Below are 24,544 nucleotides of genomic sequence, written 5' to 3'. Positions count from 1 at the left end.
GAGGGGAGATGGTAGCAGAGGTAGCCTGTGTTTGCCATCCCTGACCTGCCCCCTCTTTGTCAGGCAGACAAACCTGGGGCCCAGAAAGGAGAAGGGTACGTGCCAAGGGTACGCGGACCTCCTGTGCCCAGCTCAGGCTTCCTCCCCAGCCGCCCTGGGCTCCAGCTTCCCTGAAGGCCCAGCGTCCCAGTGACACACGACAGGCCCTCTGCTGCGCCCTGGCAACGACTGGGCTCCCAGGAGCAGGACAGTTCAGCCCCCTGGCCTTATCACCTTCACAACTGGCTCCATCGGCGGCCACCCGGAAGCCAGGCCTGCAGTCGGGCAGGCAGTGGTAGGACCCCAGCAGGTTCACGCAGCGCTGATCCTCTTGGCAGAGGTCGGCCTCCCACGCACACTCGTCCACATCTGGGGGCGGGGGGCGCATGAACGCTTGTCCCCAGGCCCAACCCACCCACACAGGCTTTGTCCCCCCGGGCCCAGACGCCCCTGGCACGAGGGTCCCCGCCCCTCCTGCTGGCACTGGCCATCATCTCAACACCCCTGGGAGCACAGAGCCCACCCCAAGGGGCCCTGGGCCTTGGCCTGGGGCGTCTGAAGTGAGGCTGCAGACAGTGACCTTTGGGTGCCCCAAAGCAGACACCCGGCAGTGCCAGGCCCCACTGGTGGGATAGAAGACACAGGCGGGGCATCAGTATCTAGACCGCGGCTCACGGTCAGCTTTGTCATCCAGCAACTTTGATAAGAGGGGGGCAAGTAGAACAAGAGGGAACAGGTGGGTGCCAGCTCACTTCCAGTTGACCAGAAATGCCTGCTGAGGGCCAGGAAGGCTTCTCAGGGCATGTATATCTTTGAGGAACCCCTTCACCCCCAAGTACTTGAGCCTCCCTGCTCCGAGGCCCTCAAAACAGCAAGTTCTCTGTGATAAGAAGGCATTGGAACCCCTCAGCTCACGTTCCCTGAGGGGTGTGCCCCCTGGCCCAGGGTCCAAGCCCGGAATCTCCCTGCGCGCATCTGGGCCAGGTCCCCAGCGAGCCTCTTCCCCTCAGGGGCCGCTCACCTCTGCAGGTCCTTTCGTCCCTGGCCAGGGTGAAGCCAACCGGGCAAGAGCAGGAGAAGCGGCCAGGTGCATTGTGGCAGGAGTGGGAGCAGGGCCGGGGGCTGTCGGAGCACTCATCCCTGTCTGCGGGGAGGGGAGGGGTCTGACGGTCCGTGCTCCCAGGCCCTCCCGCCAGCTTGCCCCTCCTAGGCCAGGAGGCCTCCCTCGTCCGTGCTGGGGAGGGGAGGGTGCTCACCCACACAGAACTCTCCCTGGGCGTCCAGCTCAAAGCCCTCTGGGCAGCCAACCTCATTCTCTTCTGCAAGGCAAAGGGGACAGGCCCTGAGTTCACGTGGGCCCCAGGGCCCAAGGGGCCTGGCGAGAGATGGGCCAGGCTCATCTGGGGGCCCTGGCTGGGGCCGTGGGAGCTGGGGAGACTGACAGGGCCTCACCAGCTTGCAGAGCCGTGGAGAGCTGGAAGTGCAGGGCCTCGGCCTTGGGGTCGAAGGCCGAGCTGATAGCGGAGGCCCGCAGATGCTGCACCAGCTGGGGCTGGGGGCCCTGGGCCGCGCTGTACCGGATGCTGTGGTTGCAGCGCAGGAACGAGCGGAGGCTATCCTGCAGGAAGCTCTGCGTGGAGCCCACGAAGAGCCGGCCGGGCCCCGTCTGCACATACCGCTCCTGGAAGTCCTGGGCGGGGTGCGGGGTGGGGGGACAAGGACATCAGGGTACCAACTTCCAAGGGGTGAGGGACCCTCAGTCCCCAACTGGGGGGCGTGGGCCTTTCAGCTCTGCTTCCAACCAGCTGGGCTCCCTCGGGCTCTTGGGGAAGCTGGACCCAGAGCATCTTCCCACTGGGGGGCTGGTCCTCCCCTAAGTCCAGCCAGGCCAGGCTCAGCCCCTGCTGGGGGTCCAGGAAGGAAAGTGGCTTGGCTGCTTGTGGGTGACAGTGGTGGGGGTGAGGGGCATAGGGACAGGACCTCCCACTCTCTCTCGCCCACCCCACCTGCACACCCCAGGGCTCGCCCCGCTCCCCGCTACAACCTGCACTTGCAGATCTGCATCCGCTAGGCTCTCAGGGACGATGCCATTGACCACCACATCGAGGAGCAGGAGGCCGTTGGGATCCAGGCCCCGGGCCACCTGGGTCATAGTGAGCAGCTCCCCTGCAACCCACCCAACCCCCCAAGGCTGGAGTCACCATGGGGGAGAGGCCCAGGGCTCAGACCTCAGCCCCACCTGGCCCACCTCCGGGAAGACCACCCCCGCCCAGCCCCCCGCTTACCTGTGGCAAATTCCACATGTGACTCCTGCTGGAAGCTGCCACCCGTCAGGGAGTGGCCGTTAAGGGCGTCTCCACTCTCTCCAGCCAGGGCCCAGTAGATGGGGGCGATGGTGACCACGAGCACCCGCATCAGAGGCCCTGGATAGGGTGGACACACAGGCTGGATCCTAAGGGCAGCTGCTCTCCCGCTCAAGGTCTCTCTGTGGCTCCCTATTGCCCCAGTAGGAGAGATTGGTCCCTTCCCCCCACCGCCCAGGCCCAGCTTTGTGATTACCTGAGCCAGAACCTGAGAAGTGGTGAAGACAATATCTACTACATGGACTAATTGTGAAAATTAGCAAAATATATTTATGCAGAGAAGTCTATTTAGTATTCAATTGAATTCAATAAATACTCAGGGCTACTGGGTCACCACAGAGCCCAGAACAGTATAGACCATCACTGTATACATGCTGGACCAAGTTGAAAATTAACCAGGTCTCCTAACTTGTAGACACCTTCCATAAGAGCCTGGGAGACACAGGATTTTTCTAAACCACTGACTTGGAAAAAGGAGCCAAAAAAAAAAAAAAAATTCCTGGACAAGGATTCACAGATCTCTTACGAAGCTCAGCCTCCTCTTGGGGCAGGTGGGATCTGGGACTGGGGGAAGGGGGAACCCTGCTGGCTTAGGGCCAGGGATGGTCCAGCTTCTCGGCCAAACTGCTGGCTCAGAAGAGGCGCAAGAGGGCTGATGTTCACGGGAGCTAGCTGGACCCCCCTGCCTGGGAGCAGAACCTTCTTGGCCTCTTTGTCTCTGCTTCCACTAAACAGAGCCTGAGCGCCTGGCCTGGAGCCAGAGGCTTCTCCATAGCTCCTGCTCCTGCAGCTGGAAGAAAAGCAGCTGCATCTGGGCTGTGTCTCACTCACTCTCTACTGACAGCAAGCAGCCTGGAGTGACCCCCTGCAGCTCCGCCCTATTCCCCCCAGCCAGGGCTGACACAGTCTGTGGTCAAGGGCAGTGCTGGAGGGGCTGCTTGTAGCAAAACCCCTTTCAGCACGACCCTCTCCCCGCTCTGGACCCCCATGAGGGGATGTAGGAGCCCCTGGGCTGGGTGAGATGGTAGGGTCTGTTACAGCAGCGTTTATAATGTCTCTCCAGAACATTCCATCTGCGTGCATGTGTGCTAAGTTGCTTTAGTCATGTCCCACTCTTTGTGACCCTATGGACTGTAACCCGCCAGCCTCCCCTGTCTGTGGGATTTCCCAGGCAAGAATGCTGGAGTGGGTTGCCATGCCCTCCTCCAGGGGATCTTCCCGACCCAGGGATAGAACCTGCGTCTCTTACATCTCCTGCACTGGAAGGTGGGGTCTTCGCACTAGCACCACCTGGGAAGCCCATCTGCTTAGAACACACCACTTTATGAATCTGTTTGTGAGTGGACATTTCTTGATTCTCCAGGCCTTCTAGATAATTTTATTCTCTACGTTCCCCATGTCTGTCCCCTCCATCCTGAATCCCTCACTTCTTACTGATGATCCCTCGGCTTCCCTGGCAGCTCTTGCCTTAACAGTGGAGAAAACCTCCCACGGCAATCAATGGGGGCAAAAAGGCACGATCTGACCCTGCATTCATATAAAACCTGGTCATTTCACACTCTGTCAGGCTGATTTTTTTAAAAAATATATCTGGCTGCTCCAGGTCTTAGTTGCAGCATCCAGGATCTAGTTCCCTGACCAGGGATCAAACCCCGGCCCCCTGCATTGGGGGCATAGAGTGTTAGCCACTGGGCCACCAGGCAAGTCCCCCTTGGGCTGATTTTAAATGCAGTTTATTTTGTTTGGTTGGGGGCTGTGGGGTGGGAAGGAAGTGGTCCCCACCTCCACCTACTTTGGTTTGGATTCAGCTGGAGTCAGAGGGTCTTCTGGCCCCCACTTACCCACACTTGTGGGGATGTGGCTGATGCTGCTGCGGATTGTGGGGACCCCGGAACGTGCCTCCTGTTGCACGCTGGTGTTGAGGACGGCTGCACCAAATTTCTGGCCGTTGATCACCCCGATCATGCTGCCCCGGCTCCCCCGGGGCTCTCCTGTGAGGAAGGAAGAGAACGAGAGGGACACTATCCGCCTCTGTGCCCTCAAGGCTACGCAGGTGCTGTTGTCCATTTTCCTGAAGGAGTAAACTGAGGCTCAGAGAGAGGCAGGGACTTGCTCAAGGACACACAGCTCGTGGGTGATGAATTCGACACCTAGGGGATCCTGGCTTCGAGAGAGACGGGGGGCATTTAAGAGGAAGCCCTTGCAGAGATGGTTCCAGCTTCTCATTCCAACACCTTCTTGAAAAGCTGGGCAAGTCAGGCTCCCATGCCACACTGGAGTTGGTTCCTCTATAAAATGAAGAGGTGGGACCACAGATGTGCCAAATACCTGTTGGGTTCTAAAATGCCAGGTGATGGGGGGTGGTGGCTGGCACACCGGAGGAGCCAGGGTAGAGAGGCAGGGCACCGAGCCAGGAACTAGATGCCACCACCTGAACACCTCCCATTCCATCAGTGTAGTCCTGGCTCCAGCCACCCTGCCGCTGGCCCCCCTGGGGTGGGCTGGGTTTCTAGCAGCCGCCAGGCAGTCTGCTGGCAGACGCTCTTGAACACTAATCAAATGGACGGTACGGGCACAGGGGGGTGCTTCCTCTGCCTAATGGGCCAGCTGTCTCGTCTGGACAGATGGCATTCCAGAGGGCAAGAGAACAGAAGCTAGTCTGACTCTCCACTCACCAGCCCTCAGGGGAAATTAACAAGAAATTGCCAATGATCTGTCGAAAAAATAACATAAAACACTCAACTGCCAAGATCCTAAGTGGGTAAATCAGGGGGCTGGTTGATTTTGGATTCCAGGAAGCAGTGCCATTGCCTGCTGGGGTTTGATGAGATTTGATGCCCATCTGGGATGTCTCCTGTCAATATCTGCAGCTCTGGGGTTTATCGGGGGAATAGGGAAAGGCCATGAACCTAACCCTGGCCTTGTAATAAGGGGGCAAGGAAGGAACTGGGAGCAGCAGGTAAAACGGCAGCACTATGGCCCTGGCAGCTGTAGAAGGGGACAGAAACTGGAGGCCAGGGATGACAAGCCACTGTCAACTTCCTCAGATGCGGGGTGACTCCGCAGCTTCTTGTCCCCCACAAGGCCAGGATGCTCCCCCCATCCTGGAGAGGGGTAGTGGGCCTCAAAGCCTTTGGACATCTTTTACCTAGCAATGTCTCCTGAAGGAGTGTATCCTGTAGAAATATTCAGGCCAGCACACAGAGATGTGTACTACAGGATGGTTTTCAGAGGGGAAAGTGGAAAGGAAAAACCTGTTGCTTGTTTAATGAAGCCAACAGCAATTATGTTTTAAAAAATGTTCCTGTGGGACTTCCCTGGTGGTCCTGGGGTTAAGACTCAGCACTCCCAACTCAGGCAGCATGGGTTCAATCCCTGATCAAGGAAGATCTCACTGCCGTGTGGTGCAGCCAAAAAAATTGTTTTCTATTACAAATGAAAATGTTCCTATGAAATGATATGAAACCATCACAGGTGTGGACTAGGCTTACTGTCATGGAATATTGTCTGTAATAGAGTAAGAAAGATGGCAGTTTGTAAACACAACTTGTACATTTGAACACATTTGTAAAAAGAAAAAAAAAATGTATATCTTTACATTCAGAGAAAAGGGTACAAATATACACCCCTAATAATTACCTGAGCTATTTCTGATAACTGAATTATCAGAGATAACTGATCACTATTTTTATCTTCGTGGATTTAAAAAAATTTTTCTGGCCTTTCTACAGTTAACATATATGAGTTAATATAATAATAAAAATTAGTTGTTTCCGTTAAAAAAGTAAGGAAGCGGTTATGGATTGAACTGTGTCCTCCTAAAAAGATGTGTTGAAGTCTTAATCCTCAGTACCTGAGCTTGTGACCTTATTTGAAGATAGGGTCTGTACAGAGGTAACCAAGTTAACATGAGGTCAGGAAAGTAGGCCCTAATCTGATATGCTGCTGCTGCTAAGTCGCTTCAGTCGTGTCCGACTCTGTGCGACCCCATAGACAGCAGCCCACCAGGCTCCCCCGTCCCTGGGATTCTCCAGGCAAGAACACTGGAGTGGGTTGCTATTTCCTTCTCCAATGCATGAAAGTGAAAAGTGAAAGTGAAGTTGATCAGTCATGTCCGACTCTTTGCGACCCCAGGGACTGCAGCCTACCAGGCTCCTCAGTCCGTGGGATTTTTCCAGGCAAGAGTACCGGAGTGGGGTTCCATTGCCTTCTCTGAATCTGATAGGACTGGGATCCTTATATAAAGGAGAATTTTAAGACAGACATGAGCACAGGAGGAATGCCATGTGATCATAGAGGCAGAGACCAAAGTGATGCTTCTACAACCAAGGGGGTCTAAAGACTGTCACCAGGGACTTCTCTGCTGATCCAGTGGATAAAACTCTGCACTGCCTTTGTGGGGGCCTTGGGTTTGATCCCTGGTCAAGGAATAAGATACTGCAGGCCATGTGATGTGGCCAAAAAATCAAAATCAAAATAAAGACTGCCAGCAAACTACCAGAAGCTAGAGGAGAGGGCTGGATAGATTCTCTGTTACAGATTTTAGAGGCAACCAACCATGCTGACACCTTGATCTTAGATTTCCACCCTCCTGTGAGATCATACATTTCTGTTGCTTCAGGCCGCCCAGTTTGTGCTATTTTGTTATAGCACATTCAGGAAACTAACCCAGAGGCCATGTGAAGAGCTCTGTGGTTGGGGTGGGAGCTTTTCAACAGGACAGGGTAAGAACTGAAATAAAGGGAAGGTCTGCTCAGACCTGCAGTTGCTCTAGAGACAGCATCTGTGGCTGGGTGTCAGAGAACCACTGGGTTTTCAGAACTGCATGTGTCTGTGTTCCATCCCCGCCTGCAGGAGATGAGGAGACCAAAAAGGCCAGAAAGAGTCCCACCGTTGGTTGGCAGTGGGTTTTGAGTGGGTTTTCAAGTGGTCAAGTGTCGATTCCCAATCAAGTCAGTGCGGAGGTGCTGCATGGAGAAGTGCTCTGTGGAGAAGGAATCTGATGTTGTGGGTGGTGATAGATTAGTGATGTCTGCCATGGACAGGGACAGAGCTACAGAGCCACAAATATGGAGTATTTCCTACAGATGCACAGAAAGAATATATTTTGTGACTTTCCTTTATGCAATCTCAGTCATTTTAGTGCAGTTTCTCAGCATAGTCCTTTACCAAATTTTAAAGTTTGATCTGACCTAAAGGAAACATAAGCTGACTGAGGAGCCCTGAGATGTCAGGGTTTAGTTACAGCAGGAGGTAGCATCCATTACTGACCACCTACCACGGCCAGGCAGAGCTTGGGGCAATTCTAATTCACAGACTTCACCACAACCCCCAAGGTGGGCACCATGGATACCCTTGCTTTACTCTGCCACATTATAGGATCGTGTGTGCCCAAAGGGGCTTTCCAGGTGGCTCAATGGATAAAGAACCCGCCTGGCAATGCAGGAGATGCAGGCAGACGCAGGTTCGATCCCCGGGTCAGGAAGAATCCCCTGGAAGAGGGCATGACAACCCACTCCAGTATTCTTGCCTGGAGAATCCCCATGGACAGAGAAGCCTGGTGGGTTACAGTCCATAGAATCACAAGATACAACTGAAGCAACTGAGCACGCACATGCTCAATCTTTTGTGTCCAATCAAAGCACACCAGTGAGTGCCAGTTAAGCTGGAAGGGCTAGGATCCAAGACGAGCGGCAAATACCCAGCATTTCAGAGCCTCAGTTTCTCCAAGTGTAAAGGGTAGGGTAGACAAGATGACCATTAAGGCCCTCTGAGCTGGTTCATTCTAAGTCTGTGACTCCAGGCAAAAAGAAGAGTCAGGGAGCTGACAGGATATTGATCCAAGAGCCCCCCAAGCAACACACAGATCCCCATCAGGCAAGGGATCCCACCCCCATCCATGAAGACCTGGGCAGGGGTGCCCCATACCTCTCACGACCAGGAACGCCCGGGCCGTGGCAGAGCCCAGGAGGTTGTGAGCAAAGCACTCATATGGGCCTGCATCTCCGGCCTCCACTCGCTCCAGCCACAGGCTCCCGTCTGGCAGGGTCTGGAGCCGCTGGCTGGCCCGCACGGGCTGGCCCGCTCGCAGCCACTCCATCGTGGGCGCCGGCTCTCCGGAGGCCTGGCACCGCAGGGCCACAGAATCCCCAGATCTCACTGTCACGTCCTGGGGCTTTACCTGGAACACCGGGGCACCTGCGGGAGGCCCAGGACAGCTTTCAGGAACATTTCAGTATTTTTGCACACAGGCTCAGCGCGCAGATATTGAAGGTTCAGTTCTAGACCATGGCAACAAAGCAAGGATCATAATAAAACAAATCACATGAACCTTTTGGTTTCCTAGTGCATACAGAAAGTATGTTTAGGGAATTTCCTGGCAGTTCAGTGGTTAAGACTCCACACTTCCACTGCAGGGGGCACGGGTTTGATCCTTGGTCAGAGAATTTAAGGTCCCGCATGCCATGTGATGCGGACAAAAAAAAAATAAGAAGGAAAAAAAAGTTTACACTATATACTGTAGTCTTAAGTGTGCAATAGCATTATGCCAAAAAGTATAATCTATATATCTTAATTTCAAAATAATTGATGACTAAAAATGCTGACCATCATCTGAGCCTTCAGTGAGTCACAATCTTTTTGGTGGGAGAGTTTGAACTAGTTCAAGAATCATCATAATGTGACACAGAGATACTAAGTGAGCCAATGCTGTTGGGAAAGTGGTGCCAGCAGACTTGCTCGACGCAGGGCTGCCACAAGCCTTCAGTTTGTAAAAAATGCAGTATTGGCAAAGTGCAATAAAGTGGAGCACAATAAAACGAGGTGTGCCTGTATTCAAGTGGCCGGTATTCATTCAGACAGACTAGAAAACACGGAGGCAAAGCACCCTCCCACTCTAATACTCGTTTCGGAGTATTTCCTTCTTGACAGTGTTTCCTGATGAGAATGTGCTCAGATCGCCCTTCTTTCTCTTTCTTCTTCCTTAATTCTATAACAGATCATAAGGACCTTTCCTGGCATTCAATATGCGTCTTTAGTGACCACTTGGTGTTCCTGTGTGGGCAGGTTACAATTTGCTGAACCAGGTCCCTATTAGAGGACATTGAGCTTGTTCCCAGTGAAGCCCTGCCATCTGCTAGAAGTGCCTCTGCTTGACACCAGGGTACACGGCAGACGTGGACTCTCTCACCCACAGGTGAGTGGTTCTCACGAGTCACGCCCTGATCCTCAGGTTTCTCCTCTGAAAATAATCATTCCTGTCTACTCACTACTACGGACCCCCTAGAGCGGCTAGAATGAAAAGGATGGAGAATGCCCAGTGCTGGTGAGGCCCAGCCAAACTCTCACCCTGCAGGGGGAGAAGCGTGTCATCACCACGGAAACCATTTGCCAGTGTATTTGTTTCCCATGGCTGCTGAAACAAATGGCCACAGACTGAATGGTTTAAAACAGCAAAAATTTGTTCTCACACAGTTCTGGAGGCCAGGAGTCCCAGGTTAATCGTTTCAGGGCTCCATGTGAGGAGCTGTTCCTTGCCTCTTACAGCTTTCGGGGGGCTTCTGGCAATCAGTGGCTTGAATCCCGTAGCTGAATCACTGCACCGTCTACCTCCATCTTAACATCTTATTCCCTCCTCTTGCTTCCTCCCTGTGTGTGTGTGTGTGTGTGTGTGTGTGTGTATGTGTGTGTGTCTCTCTCTAATGCCCCTTTGCTTCTCTCTTACAAGAACACTTGCTAGCATTCAGAGCTCACCAAGATGATTCAAGACAACCTCCTTATCTCAAGATCCTTAACTTAATTGCATCTGCAAAGATTCTTTTTCCAAGTAAGATAATATTACATGGGAAAAGGATCCGACCAAGAAGAGATACGTGTATATGTATAACTGAATCACTTTGCTATACATCTGAAATGAACATAGCACTATAAATCAACTATATTCCAATATAAAATAAAAAGTAAATTAAAAAAATAAGAATCACAGGTCCTGGAGACTAGGATGTGGCTGCATCTTCGGGAGCCACGTGTAGTCTCCCGCAGCCAGCACGGCAATTCCACTCCCGCGTGTGAATTTTCTCACTTGAAAACCTGTGGGGACTTCCCTGGAGGTCCAGTGGTTAAGACTCCATGCCTCCAGTGTGGTGTGGGTTCGATCCCTGGTCAGGGAGCTAGGATCCCACATGCCACGCAGTGAGGATAGGAAAAAATTGTGTAAAAACCATATAACATAAAATTTACCATCTTGCTCATTGCTAAGGACACAGTTCAGTTGTGTTGAGTGTATTTGCATTTCGTGCAACTGTCACCACCATTCACCCCCAGAACTTTTTCATTTTGCCAAACCGACATTCTGTATCCATTAAACACTAAATCCACATTTCCTGCACCCAGCCCTTGGCCCCCACCGTCTTACTACCCGTTTCTATGAATCTGATTACTCTAGGGATCTCATACAATTAGAATTACATAGTATCTGTCTCTTGGTGACTGGCTCATTTAACGTAACGTCCTCCAGGTTCCCCCATGCCATAGCATGTGACAGAGCTTCCTTCTTTTTCAAGGGTGGGGCGTTTTTAATGTGAATGGGTGGATTTTATGGCATATAAATTGTGTGTCAATAAAGCTATATTTTTTTAAAAGGCAAAGCTCTGGACAGTGATTCCCTTGGGAGGGGGGTAGAGGCCGGAAGGTGGCGTGATGGGCGGAGGGTCTGGGAGCTGACACTGCTCTGGTTCTGGATCGAGTGACGAACATTCACTGAGCTGTGCTCTTGCAACATGTGCCCTCCTCCTTGTGTGTTAATCTTCACACAAGAGTTTCATTAAAAATCCCTATTTATTTCTGTTTTGTAAATACATTCATTTGTACCATATTTTTCTGATTCCACATATAAGCAGTACCGTATGGTATTGTCTTTCTCTGTCTAATTTACTTCATTCACTATGACAAGCTCTAGGCCCATTCATGCTGCAAATGGCATTATTTCATTCCAGAGTTGGGGGGAGGGGCAAACTGAGAGATGGGGATTGACGTATACACATTGCTGCTGCTGCTGCTGCTAAGTCGCTTCAGTCGTGTCTGTGCAACTCCATAGATGGCAGCCCACCAGGCTTCCCCGTCCCTGGGATTCTCCAGGCAAGAACACTGGAGTGGGTCGCCATTTCCTTCTCCAATGCATGAAAGTGAAAAGTGAAAGTGAAGTCGCTCAGTCGTGTCCGACTCTAGCCACCCCATGGACTGCAGCCTACCAGACTCCTCCGTCCATGGGATTTTCTAGGCAAAAGTACTGGAGTGGGGTGCCATTGCCTTCTGCACATATACACACTACTACATGTAAAATAGATGACTAACAGGGACCTATTGCATAGCAAAGGGCACTCCATACTCCATGTGGGATGACCTACATGGGAAAAGAATCTTAAAAAAGAGTGGATATATGTGTATGCATGACTGTTCCACTTTACTGTACAGCAGAAACTAACACAACATTATACTAGTAAATCAACTATACTCCAATAAAAACTTTTAAAATTCCTATTTAGACTGTTTCATAAGGTTATTTTGAGGCTCACAAGGTGCTTTGTTAGTTATAAGCTGCTTGGCAAATGTAGGAGCTGTCATGATCATCTTGGTGACAGTTTTGAGTTCTTTTTTTTAACTTTTTATTTATTTGGCTGTGCCTTGCAGCGTGTGGGATCTTTGTTGCCCAGCCAGGGATCAAACCCATACCCCCTGCCTTGGAAGCGTGGAGACTTAACTAGCAGACCACCAGGGAAGTCCCTTGAGTTCTGCATAACAGGTTCCCCCAGGCCTGGCTGCTGGGTACCCAGGACTCACCAGCCTCTGATTCCTATCCCACGTTGCAGAAACAATTCATGGGACTTCAACTGTGTGTTCTGAGTAAATATTCAGACTGGCCTTCCTGTCCCATCAGACAGCCACAGCCTCAGCACAGCTGCCCCCTGAGGACCCCCGTCACCTGGTGCCCCCCGCCCAGGGCCCAGGAAATGTGGGCTGGAGACTCACTCTGCAGTGCAAGGACCACCACTTTCTCCACCGCGCCCAGCTCATTCTCCGCCAGGCACTGGTACTGTCCTGCGTCGTCCATCTGCAGGCGGGCACAGGAGGGGGCATGGAGTTCAGGAGAGGAGGGCGAGGGCGGCGGGGAGCATCTGGGGACAGCTGGACACAGGAAGGGGCCCCTGGAGCAAGGTCCACCTAACCGGGAAGGAGCTGAGAGCCCAAACCAGCCAGGGGCCCACGCATTCCATCAGCTGGGCAGACGTGGCCGCTACGCTGTAGAATCCAGAGAGGAAACCCTGCCCCTTTCATACTTGCAGCTTAAGGGTGGTGGCGGTTCATGGCTCTAAGTGGAGCCATATGCTGCCAAAGCATGCTTGAGATCCACCTCTTCTAAATTATGTACATTAAAGTATTATGACACCACAGCACATTATTAGGGATGCCTTTAAAAAAAAAAAAAAAGTCTGGGCAACACTGAGTTAGAAAGAACAGGTTTCTGAATTGCAGGCTCCTTGGGTGCACAGCTGCAAGACTTCCGGGGTAGGAGGGAGGGTTTGCAGCACTTCCTGGCCCTGGTGAAAGGGAAGACTTCATCCTAGGATATCCATGACCACGGCAATGAGGCAACTCGGGAAGAATGCTGGCTCAGATTCACTTCCGAGGGGCAGTACCGCCATGAGATGGAGCTAGGGGCAGCCAAGGCCAGGGTCCACACCCAGAAGATCATATCCGGGAGGCCACTCCCAAGGGACTCTAAGCGGGAGGCATGGCATGCAATTAAGAGTGCCGAGTTGGGCGTCAGTCCAAGATGAGACCGGCTCTGGCTCCCCTGCTTAGCACCTTGAACCCATTACTAGAGCATGACCATGTCTCTGGAGACTCAGTTTCCCCATCTCTAAAATGGGGATGATAGGATCGTTGTAAGCATCAAATGAGATCACACTTACTAAGTGGAGGCACAGTGCCTGGCCCCACAATGTAAATATGCAGGTCAGGGAAGCCCTGTCGCTGCTACTATAGCTGTCTTGATATCAGTCTGAGACAGGCTCCCAAATAAGTGAGATCAAGGACCTCTAAAGTGAGTCCATGACAGCCCCGAACTGTGGGTTCCTGCGCAGCCACTGGGACTTGGGACACAGAAGCGAAGGTGAGCAAGCAGAGACTGCCTCTGAGCTCGAGGTTTTGGAAACAGTGTGGAATAGGAATCAGGCTACCTGGGGTGGGGTCTTGACTCAGGTGCTTATTGACTGGGGGCCTTTCTGACCCTCAGTGTCTTCATCTGTAAAACGGGGCACTCTTATCTGCTTACTCTGCTCCACGGGGTGGTTGTCAATTATATATATTAGCATTACCAAGGGGCCAGTCACTCGCAGATACCTGGTGTGGGTCATCTCACTGCACATCTATGACGTGGGATGATTATTAGCCCCATTGAATGGATAAGGTGATTGAGGTGCAGAGAAGTGAAGTCATTGGCTGGAGGTCGCCCTAGTTAGTTGGGGGAGAATCTCTGGGTATGGGCAGGAAAGTGCTTTGTAGACTGTATCAGGTGGTGCCAACCTACTGAACAACTGTCTCAGGCCATCAGACAGAGCAGAGGTTGTCCTGGGTGGCCCCAGCCCAGCCCCGGGCCCCGCCTTGCCTCCGTCCTGCGGATGATCAGTGAGCCATTCTGCAGCCGGTGCCGGAGCCGGCCGCCCCGCAGCGGAAGGCCATCTTTGATCCAGTAGATGTCAGGCGTCGGGTCTCCACGGACCGCACAGTCCAGCCGGACGCTGCCTCCGACGGGTTCCACCAGGTAGGAAAATGACTCCCCTTGTAGGACAGGGGCCTCTGTGTCAGGTGACATCAGACAGGGGCTCAGAAAGGAGGTTCCCTTTAGGTTAAGCCTCCCACGAATCCATCCCCAAAGGCTTGCCTGCCAGACCCCAAAGACCCACAGAGGCTTCTGCTGGTTTGGCATGGCTGTGTAAAGTTAACGCATTTGGGATAGCAAACAACTTCCATGTCATGGGTCAAGTGCACTAGCTTGGCAGTGGCTGCCAGGAACACCGTGCTGAGAAGGATTTGAAGCTGAGTGGGAATCGTGCTACGATTGATTAGTGATGCCTGAGACAGGCACAGGAGGCGAGAAATGGTATGAGTGTCATATACTCGTAGGGTACTTTGGAAAACAAAGACGATATGATCATTAGGACACCTCTGTCAGACACAGCAACACTAAGACATCTCCAATTCTCATTCCACGCAACCCTTAAACCACTCTTGGCTGCCCTGTGCCGGTTTTCACCCTTGCTGGTTTCCTGAGGTTGAATCTACCAACAGTAGAGTCCTGGTGCTGTGGGCAGCTCAATCTGTCCATTGGGCCCCATCCTCCCATCCTAAAGTTGAATCTACAAGTCATGGTGCCATGAGGGTTACTGGGCTGCCTCTGGGGGAGGAGGGCTGTGGGGGGCAACTGGAAGACTGGCGAGATTCTCACCCTCCCACACTTACCCTGTTCAGCTGAGGGTAGTGCTGAAGGTCAATGGGTCAGATCTCATTCTACCTACACTCGGGGCATCTGGGCATGCTAAGCCACTTCACTTGTGTCCGACTCTCTACTACCCTATGGACTGTAGCCCATCAGGCTCCTCTGTCCAAGGCTTCTGCAGGCAAGAATACTGGAGTGGGTAGCCATGGCCTCCTGCAGGGGATCTTCCTGACCCAGGGATTGAACCCTCATCTCTTAGATCTACCTGCATTGGCAGGCGGGTTCTTTACCACTACTGCCACCTTGGAAGGCCCAAGACATCTGGGGAGGGTAAAAAATACTGATGCTGGGGCCTCGTCTTTACTGGTCAGGTGAAATCTGGGCCTCGGGGTTTTATGAAATCCCCCAGGAGATTCCAAAGCCCAACCAGGGTGGAGAGGTACTGATTCAGAGATTAGGAGGCTGGTTTCTTAGAAAAACCACTAAACTGGGTCAGCAGAAGTCTGGAGAAAGACCAGGGGGTCACTCCCTACCCTTCACGTGGACGAAGCTGACCGCCTGCACGCGGCCCACTCTGTTCTCCGCCCAGCAGACGTAGGTCCCGCTGTCCTCTCTGGTGACTGCCACCCGCTGCAGCGTGCTGCCCCCGTCCTGCTCGGACACCCCTTCTGTGGCAGAGAAAGAGACGCCCCGTGGAGCTCCAGGCTCAGGGTGCCGGGACCTCCTGCCTGGAACACTTAACTTGGGCCTGGGTATCCAGCAGGTGCTTCATGAAGGCAGTGTCCCTTTCCCTGCTGGAAGCCTAAGCAAGTCAGACCTGATGATGGCAGGCACAGGCCATGTTAGAGGATGCAGCTGAGGACCTGCCTTTTCTCATTTTCAAGTTCACGCTGAGTTTGATGAGTGGCCCGGGTTAGGTCTTTGGGGACCTATTAACACAAGACACTTGTAGAGATGATGCCATGATTTACATACAGATAGGTGCTATGGCCAGCCTTTGATTTCCCTATCATTAGACACGTCCCTACATTAGGAATAAGGGCAAGTGCTTAGCAACTCATCCATTCAACAGACACTTGTTGAGCACCTACTCTATATACCACGGGGCCTGGATAGACCTTGCTGTTGCTCAGTCGCTAAATCACGTCCGACTCTGCGACCCCATGGACTGAGGCATGCCAGGCCTCCCTGTCCCTCACTATCTCCCCAAGTTTGCCAGGTTCGTGTCCATTGAGTCGGTGATGCTATCCAACCCTTGGGCCTCCCAAAATAGAGCCTAAGGTGCAGGTGGAAGGAAAGAGCCCCCCAGGAAAGGAGTTTGCTGAGGGGTTGGGCTGGAGCTTGGTCCCTGTTCCTGGCCCGGAGGTCTCCAGGGTTGAGTCTTTTTTGCGGGCGGCTTCTTGTCGGATCTGACCTGTGACTAGTCACGTAGGGCCACGTGTGTTTGCCCTGTTCCCCCCACGCAGGGCCAAGTCTGGAGACCCAGAACCCACAGGCTGACTGGCACCCTCTTCCCCATCCTCCTCAACCTCCCAGGGTCCCGGGTCCCTGTCCCACCCGCCCCCAGCAGGCCGAGACCTGTGACCAGCCGGTTGTTGACGGTCCAGCCTATTTGGGGTGTAGGGCTGCCCCTGGCCGCACAGTGAAGCCACAGCTTGTCCCCGAGGCGCAGGCTGCGGTCCCCGGGCAGGGTGGTGAAGACAGGCAGGGCCAGGATGGTGAGATGCACTCGGCGGCGGGCACGGCCCACAGCGTTCTCAGCAGTACAGGTGTAAGTGCCAGCGTCCTGGCTCTGTGGGCAAAGGTACAGGTCAGCCTGAGATCTGCTCCCTCTCCAGCACTGGCCAGCATGTTCCCTGGGGACCTGCTCCCTGGAAGGTTCCCTTGGACCATGCTGCCCAGAGAGGCAAAGTGACTTGCCCCAGGTCACACAGCTGGCAAACGGCTCGGCTTCACCGTTGCACCTCCCTGCCACCTTCATATGGCTAGGCACTGGTTTTCTTTCTGTGGGCCGTGCCATGTGCGGTTTGCCGGATCTTAGTTCCCCACCCAGGGATGGAACCCGCGCCCCTGCTCTGGGAGCACAAGGTCTTAACCACTGGACCACCAGGGAAGTCCTGGCTACGTGTTTTGATGAAATACGTTTATATTTTAAGGCCAGGACAAGAAAGATGAAACACCAGATTCTCTCTCCGTGTCTTTTTGGGCCTCCCCTTCCCCTCCCTAAAGTGCTTTACTCATTAACCAGACCTCCTCAAAGACGGATGTGCATGCTTGGCCGTAAAGACCAATCTTTTTTCTTTCCTCTGATGCTAGCAACATAACTTCTTAAAAGAAAAGCATTCTTTTACAGCTCTCTAAGCGGGTCACAGTGACTCGCTGCTCACTTTGTATGTGCTTACCTGGAGTATGTGTCTTTGGTGAATTTTATCTACAATACCTGTATCTCATTTTGATGTATGTTTTTTTTGTCCTAAAAATGTATGCGACTGTGTCTTTGATGTCTAACAGGTCCCCTGGGTTATAATCCTCAGTTGGGCTCAAATAAAAGTCCCTTTTTAAAAAAATTCTTCATTTGATTGTTTATTGAATTTTCAGCCTTTATCATCCAGGCCTGACCACACACTTGTAACAGTCACTATTTGCTGAGCACTTCTTATGTGCGCAGGACGGGACCTGAGCTCGCTCATCCATCACCCCTGAGGCCAGTCCTCTGAGAGGAGACGTCCCGACGGGGATCTCAACAGGGCTCACCACTGCACATCTGGTTCCCTGTGTGGCAGGATCCCTGGCCCTGAGACTCCCTTAGGTTTGCCCGCCCAGCAGCCAGCCGCCCATCTGACTGGAGAGCAACTTTTCTTCATTATAGCACATGATGCATGCTGACAGGGAAAGGGGGCCCGGGTCCTGTTCACGCCCGTGGCTCAGGTTGAGAACAGTAGGGGCAGTTTGGGGACATGAAGTCATTGCCACGCATCCCTCTCCCTCCCTCCAGGGCTCCTTCCCTCCCCAGGAACTAGCCACAGAGGCCCTGATTCAACTCCATCCTGCCTCTTGGCAACAGCGTGTCTTGGACACCTGGGTACATGCTGAAGCTGTTTCCTCATCTGTTCTTGTTTAGTCAGTAAGTTGCTTCTGACTCAGACCCCGCGGACTGTAGCCCACCAGGCTCCTCTGTCCATGGGATTTCCCAGGCAAGAGTACTGGAGTGGGTTGCCATTTCCTTCTCCAGGGGATCTTCCTGGCCCAGGGATCGAACTTGGGTCTCCTGCACTGGCAGACAGATTCTTAAGCACTGAGCCACCGGGGAAGCACTTCCTCATCTGTAGCGGGGGTGATAATACCTGCTTGCCCAGATTCTAGGATTGAGAAGCTGCGTGGGGCTCAGCACAGAGCATGACACACAGTCGGTGCGCAGCAGGTGTCTGCTGCTCCTGCTGTGACTATCATCTCCCTCTGCTCCCAGGGGCCAGACCCTCACCTCCGAGTTTTTCACCAACAGCTCCCCGGAAGGCTGGATGGTGAACTTCCCCTTGGCTCCGGACACAGGCTGGCCATCCTTTTCCCAAGTGACCTTAGGCTCGGGGCTGCCGGTGGCCGTGCAGGGCAAGAGGGCGTGGGCACCCTCGGTGATGGACAGGTCGGGGAGCCCAGTCTTGATCGCGGGCGGGACTGTGCAGGGAAGGGGAGTCCGCTCAGGAACTGGGGCTGGCCTGGGGTGGCTTGCCCCTGTCCTAGTGCCCTTGGCACTTGGCACACCCTCAGCCCCTTCTTCCACCTCACCTGCTGCCTTCCCCCTCACCCCCGACTCCGCTGTCCCCTGGTCATAAGCCATTGCCCGTGGTCTGGCACAACCTGGGGATTTTCTTGCGTTTGGTGAAGTTGTGATGCAGTGACCCCATTCACACACATGCACAAACAGGGACTAACACCACAGAAATGACTGTTGCTACTGCAAAGCCAACGTGAATGAAGAGCAACCAGACTCGTTTCCCATGAGAGGTCAGAGGAAGCAGAGAGGACCGGAGTTTCTGTCTGAAGCCAGACCTTGGGCACGAAAATAGGAGATGTGTTCCTTGAATTCCTTCTAGAACCACCAGCCATGCTGGAATAGGCATGGACGCAGGGACATGCCCCACCTGGGACCAGAGCCAGGCAGAGACTGGAGGGGCTCTCAGGAGTCTCAAAGCCCTTAGCTCACTGGGATCCACTTTGGTCACCCCCTCAGGCCCACCTTGCACCACCAGCCGAGTCTTCCTCACGGCACTGCCTGCGCTGTTCTGGGCGAGGCAGAAATAGTTCCCAGCATCCTCTGGGCTGACATGGATAATCCGCAGCTGTCCACCGGGGAGGACCTGGGTACCGGCCCCTGGATTTGGTGGGGAGGAATTGGGAGCTGGTGGCTGAGGCAGCAGGACCCTTGGGGAGGGCAGGAAGGCTGCTTGGGTGGTTTGGTCTGACCAGGCAAGTGACTTGCTGTGGCCACAGGCTGACTGGGGGACAGGGTAAGCCTGGAAGCTGGACCCAGAGCCCGTCTGGGCTGTCCCCCTCCTCAGTCCCCCATCCCAGCCTCCGAGCGCTCAGGCAGAATGAAGGGCTCTGGGCTGGTGAGGGAAGACAGGAGGGCAGGAGGTGAGTGCATGCCTCTGGGCAGGGCACGGGCTTTCCAGACCTCTCTGCAGGAGTGGGCAGCCCCAGGACAGGAAGGAGGACCCCAAGAGGGGACTCACCTGCAGGCACACTGAGCCCTTCCTTCTGCCAGGCGATGCTCGGCCGAGGGATGCCCGAGGCCTCGCAGGGCAGCAGCACCTCCTCCTTGGCCACCGCCCAGACCACACTGGGCAGTGGCTTCACCACGGGGGAGGCTGCAAAGGAACAGGGCAGCAGAGGTCCCTGGGGACACCTCCAACCGGGGGGGGGGGGGTCTGAGCACCAGAGAGAGAGGCTTCTAAAGGGAATAGGGGGCTCCAGAAACCTCGGAACGGAGGACGTAGGCAGGCTGAGTCTTTTCTCCCAGAGAATCCCCTAGCCCTCCACCTGCTCCCTGCCTCCAGGGCACGGCTGTCTGGCCCGGGGACGCTTACCTTGCACAGTGAGGACCACGTGCTTGTGGGCCATGCCTGCAGCGTTGCGGGCCGCGCAGGTGTAGCGGCCAGTGTGGATGGGGAGGGCCTGCCCGATTTCCAGGGCCCCTGTGGGTGGGAATGGGGCACAGAGAGGGATGAGGGGACCCAGAACGGACATCCCAGGGAGGAAGCCACCTGGGCTCTTACACATCCCACCCTGGTGTCTCTGTTGCGGGCCACTCAACCCGCCTCCCCACCCATTTGTAAGGAGAATGGGGGAACCTGGGCCTGCCTCTCTCCCTGCCCAGAGCGTAACATGGGAAGGTCCCTTCCGCTCTCTGCATCTTCCAGTCTCTGGGCCAGGTGTACAATGTAGAATCATTGTACACAGAACGATCTTTAGGCTTTTCTAGGTGTGATGTGCCTGAATCTGCCACTGCCCCACCTGGAATCCCTGGCCCACCTCCACCTTAGCAAGGTTCCACAGGCCTTCACCCTGCTACCCTTGTGCTCTGCTCAACATTTGCCTCCTTCAGGAAGCCATCCTGGGATACCACCTCCTCTGTCCTCCGTTTGCCCTCTCTCCCTCAGTGTTGGCTGCTCAGTGAACACCATTTTAACCTTCCCAGGCTGTAAGCTGCACCTTAAGAGTCAGGTAAGGTGGTTTCTAAATCATCCCCTGTAGACCCCTGAGGGCCTCCTGAGTGGGCAAGGGAAGTGAGGCCCGCCTGACTCTGGACTACTCTGCAGCACCCACCCCAGCTCCAAATGGAACCAGAACCTAGCTTCTCTCACGTGTCCGGCTTCCTCACAGCCACTAGTCAGAAGGAAGAGGTCTATTGATTTGAAAGAGCTGGACAATTACAGATCTGGCCAACGGTTCACATACTTTAGGATTTCCCTAACCAATCAGCTAACAAATACATTTAATTTGGAGAATCCCCGTAAAGTTGCCAACTTTTTATTTTGACAAGCAGACACTTAAGTCACATCTACTACTACTTAAGTCACATCACATCTACTTTCACCTGAATCTCATAAAAACTTTCGACCCCAAATTATTAAGAAAAGCACGGTTTCAGGATAAAGGACAATTCTAATGAGCTAAAACCAGCTGTATGAAAACTCTCACATAGCTCTTATCTTTCTCATTTTGTCATTAAGCAGCACGGATTTACCAGCTAGCATCAAGGACCGACTGATGAATATCAACACTCCAGTGATTGGACGGGGAGACTCAGAGAGGGTCAGAGGGTTCTCCCAGGTCACACAGTGAGGGAATGGCAGAGTCGGGCCAGAACTTTCCATCTTGCGCAACCACCAGGCCCCAGGGGGCTGCTTTCACGGCCTCTGCCCGGGTTCCTTAGTGTCCCCTCCGCAGAGGTCCACGTGGCTCAGCCTTACTCACCTGAAGGAGACACACGGTAGCCGTTGCCTCGCACCCCCAGCCGGGTGCCTGCTTTGCTCCAGGACACGACCGGGGCTGGCACACCCGTGCTGTGGCACGTGAGGACCACGGGCGCCATGATGGTCGCGGTGAAGTCTGTCTGGTCGTCGGCAATGGCGGGAGGCACTGAAACACAGGTCAGGGCTTGCGGTCCCCTGGGGAACGCAGAGCCCTGGGGCCAAGCGGATGAGAAGGACAGACAGACCCAGACACAAGGGCACAGCAGGGATGAGGTCTGAAGGAAGAGTAGGTGCGCCTGGGTGAAGGGAAGAGTGTTCACTGCAGAGGGAACAGCATGTGCAAAGGCCCCGAGGTAAGGAGCAAAAAGCTGAGCTGAACCTGGGGGTCAGCAGGGCTGACTTTGTGAGCCCAAGTGACACTGAGCTTTCTATCCTGAGGGCAATGGGCAGCCATGGTGGGAGGGGCTTTTATCTGGGGTGATGACAAGGTCAGATTTTGGTTCAGAACATTCTGGATTTAGGGAGAAGCCTCTCCTACAAGCTCCCACGGGCTGTGCTGGAGTTGGGTTATGTCAGTGTGGGAGGGAAGGATCAGAGAGGGCTTCCTGGAGGAGGTGATTCAGGAAGCAAAGAGAGACTCGGGGGAACCCTCAGGTCCTTGCAGGCAGAGAGCGCCCAGGAGAGGGAGACACTGTCCTCAACCTTCACCCCTGACTGTGAATTTCCCATAAGCTGTCAGCCCTGACCCTGAACTCACCATGAACCGTCACCCAGTAGAGCTTGCGGGCCTCGCCCACTCCATTGCTCACCACACACTCAAACAGGGCTGAGTCCTGGGGGCTGGGGTCTTCAAGGAGCAAGGCATTGGAGGGCAGGAGTCTGGATGGACAGACAGACAGTCACCTGCTAAGTGACTGGCTTGGCTGACCTGAAACCAGCCGCCATGGCTTCCCTGCCTGGGGAACTTGGAGGCAGGGCATGTGTCTCCGGACTGTTCCCCTTCCCGTCTTTGGCCCCCAGTGCCGACTCAAAAAGTTTCTCCTAGAATTTTCCACCTTCTAAGGTCTAGCTGTTGAGTTTGTGGGCATTTTAATGTCTGCGCCTGGGTTTCTCCATAACTCTAGAACGTTTTCTAAAGTCACCACCTAGGATAACTTCTGCAATACAACCACATCCAAAGCCCTGATTAGAACTGCTTGTGTCCACTGAACGCCTGTTTCATCACAAAGCTCCACATGACCCGGCACCTAATACAAGAAACACCTGGTGAATTCACTGCTGAACCGGCTCCCTCAATCCTCCCAGGGATCTGTTCAGGATCACACTTGAGAAACAGGGAGACCAAGGCTGCTACAGGCACTATACGGGTTCAGTCTCAGCCAGCATGAACTTAAGCTTCTAGGTGGATTTTGAAATAGTGACTGAAGTGGTTTCAAAGGCCATATATTCCCCATTTGGCTGTATGTCCCCAATGCCCCCACCTCCTACCGAGCATCTCCTGTAAAGACCTCCTTGCCCCCTGAGGTCCGGACACAAAAGTTCTGGTGCTGGCTTTGGTGAGTGAGACCCAAGCACGTCCCTACCTCGGTTCTGACCCAAGCAAGTCCCTACCTCAGTTCTGACCCAGCTCCCCGTCTGTGAGATGGGCAAGCCCTCTTCCACCCTGAGGATCTCACAAAGTCCCTGGAAGGACCAGCTCAGCACCTGTAGGCGCCCTGCTGCAGGCGGAAGTCCAGCTTCTGTCCGTCCTTCCACCAAGCCACGAGGGGCTTGGGGGAGCCACTGGCCTCACAGGGCAGTGAGGCTGGGGTGTAAGCGGTCAGGGTCAGGTTGGAGGGGCCGGGGGCGATGGCTGGAGGCTCTGGGGAGAAAGCAGTGATCAGGAGACAGGGTGTGGAATGTGGGCAGGGGCAGGGGGTCTGGTGGGGCTGTGCCCAGAGATGAAGTCGAGGAGCAGGGTTTACTCTTATCCCCTTCAACCCATCCCTGAGGAAGCAGGGACCGGGAGGCAGGAGAAACTCCCCGCGTGGGTCTTCCAATGGGCTCCCAAAGCTGGGGTGATGGGACCTTTGCTCACCCTTGAGGTTGGCTTCTCCCTAACTACCTCTCCTTGAATGGGGCCTCCAGGGCAAAATTCCCCAGCAGCCTGCCTGAGGCCAGGGCTCAGCTGCCTCCACCAAGGTGATCAATCAGATTGAAGAGCAGATTAGAGCTTCTGGCTCAGTGATTCTGAGTGTGATACAGCTTGTACATCTTTTATCACTCAATATAATAGTACAGTAGTAACTGTTCCCTGGTGGCTCAGATAGAAAAGCGTCTGTCTATAACGCTGGAGACCCAGGTTCAAACCCTGGGTTGGGAAGATCTCCTGGAGAAGGAAATGGCAACCCATTTCAGTATTCTTGCCTGGAAAATCCCATGGACGGAGGAGCCTGGTAGGCTACAGTCCATGGGGTCGCAGAGTCGGACACGACTGAGCGACTTCACTTCCTAGTAAGTGTATATGTTTGCATAAAAATAAATATGCATCTTTGAGTATACACACTCAAAACTTTTAACCAATGGGCTTCATAGTCAAAAAAACATTTGGAGGCCATTGCTCTTGGCTCCTGACAGCTAGGATGACCCAGAAGCTAAGCAGGACCTGGCCCCGACAGGGAGTGGGTGCTGAAACAAAAAACACACCTTCCCTCGTCTACCTACCAAAGACCTGGAGGTCACGACCCTGCCGATCGGAACCTGCAGGGTTGGATGCCAGGCAGAGATAGTGGCCAGCGTCCTCGGCGAGGACTGGCTGGATCCTCAGGGAACCTTCAGGCAGAACTTGAAACCTGGAACACAGGGCGGGGACCCCTGGTTGTGTCTCCAGCAAGACCCTCCCCTCGGTCCCTCAATTTTCCAGCAAGAAGGTGCTAACTCAGGAGTCCTGCAGGTTTAGGCCAAGGTTGGGGTGGGGTGGGGGTCACGGCCGTGGGCAGCAACCCACATGGCAACCTAGAATCAGAAAGGGTGAGTGGGGCTGCTTCCAGCCTTCCATGCTCCCACCTTGACCCAGCCTCTCCCCAAGAGCCAGCAGGCAATGGTACCCCCACTCCTTCTGAGAACAGCCTCTAGATCAGATCTGGCAACTGCCCTTTCCTGGGGGCCATGTCTGTACTCTGTGATCCCACCCA

General features: G+C 54.0%; 1 protein-coding gene across 2 annotated transcripts in view; it reads right to left on the bottom strand.

The window, feature by feature from the left end:
* Positions 1-24,544, bottom strand: part of HMCN2 (hemicentin 2) — a 177,898-nt gene that overhangs the window by 7,289 nt on the left and 146,065 nt on the right. For both annotated transcript variants that reach the window (XM_061433841.1, XM_061433842.1), the window contains exons 74-93: positions 24,075-24,202; positions 23,076-23,232; positions 22,129-22,250; positions 21,373-21,537; positions 19,983-20,090; positions 19,629-19,763; positions 19,133-19,267; positions 18,380-18,570; positions 16,477-16,690; positions 15,432-15,566; positions 14,068-14,258; positions 12,429-12,510; positions 8,331-8,600; positions 4,244-4,393; positions 2,325-2,462; positions 2,084-2,205; positions 1,492-1,729; positions 1,296-1,358; positions 1,061-1,183; positions 274-408 (exon numbers count right to left, since the gene is read on the bottom strand). In XM_061433841.1, coding sequence (XP_061289825.1) covers positions 274-408; positions 1,061-1,183; positions 1,296-1,358; positions 1,492-1,729; positions 2,084-2,205; positions 2,325-2,462; positions 4,244-4,393; positions 8,331-8,600; positions 12,429-12,510; positions 14,068-14,258; positions 15,432-15,566; positions 16,477-16,690; positions 18,380-18,570; positions 19,133-19,267; positions 19,629-19,763; positions 19,983-20,090; positions 21,373-21,537; positions 22,129-22,250; positions 23,076-23,232; positions 24,075-24,202 — 3,002 coding nt within the window. The remainder of the gene's footprint in view (positions 1-273; positions 409-1,060; positions 1,184-1,295; positions 1,359-1,491; positions 1,730-2,083; positions 2,206-2,324; positions 2,463-4,243; positions 4,394-8,330; positions 8,601-12,428; positions 12,511-14,067; positions 14,259-15,431; positions 15,567-16,476; positions 16,691-18,379; positions 18,571-19,132; positions 19,268-19,628; positions 19,764-19,982; positions 20,091-21,372; positions 21,538-22,128; positions 22,251-23,075; positions 23,233-24,074; positions 24,203-24,544) is intronic.

The sequence above is a fragment of the Bos javanicus genome, chromosome 11, assembly GCF_032452875.1.
Source record: "Bos javanicus breed banteng chromosome 11, ARS-OSU_banteng_1.0, whole genome shotgun sequence".
NCBI classification, from domain to species: domain Eukaryota; kingdom Metazoa; phylum Chordata; class Mammalia; order Artiodactyla; family Bovidae; genus Bos; species Bos javanicus.
The sequence above is the reverse complement of the archived record's forward strand: the minus strand, read 5'-3'. Positions and strand labels throughout refer to the sequence as shown.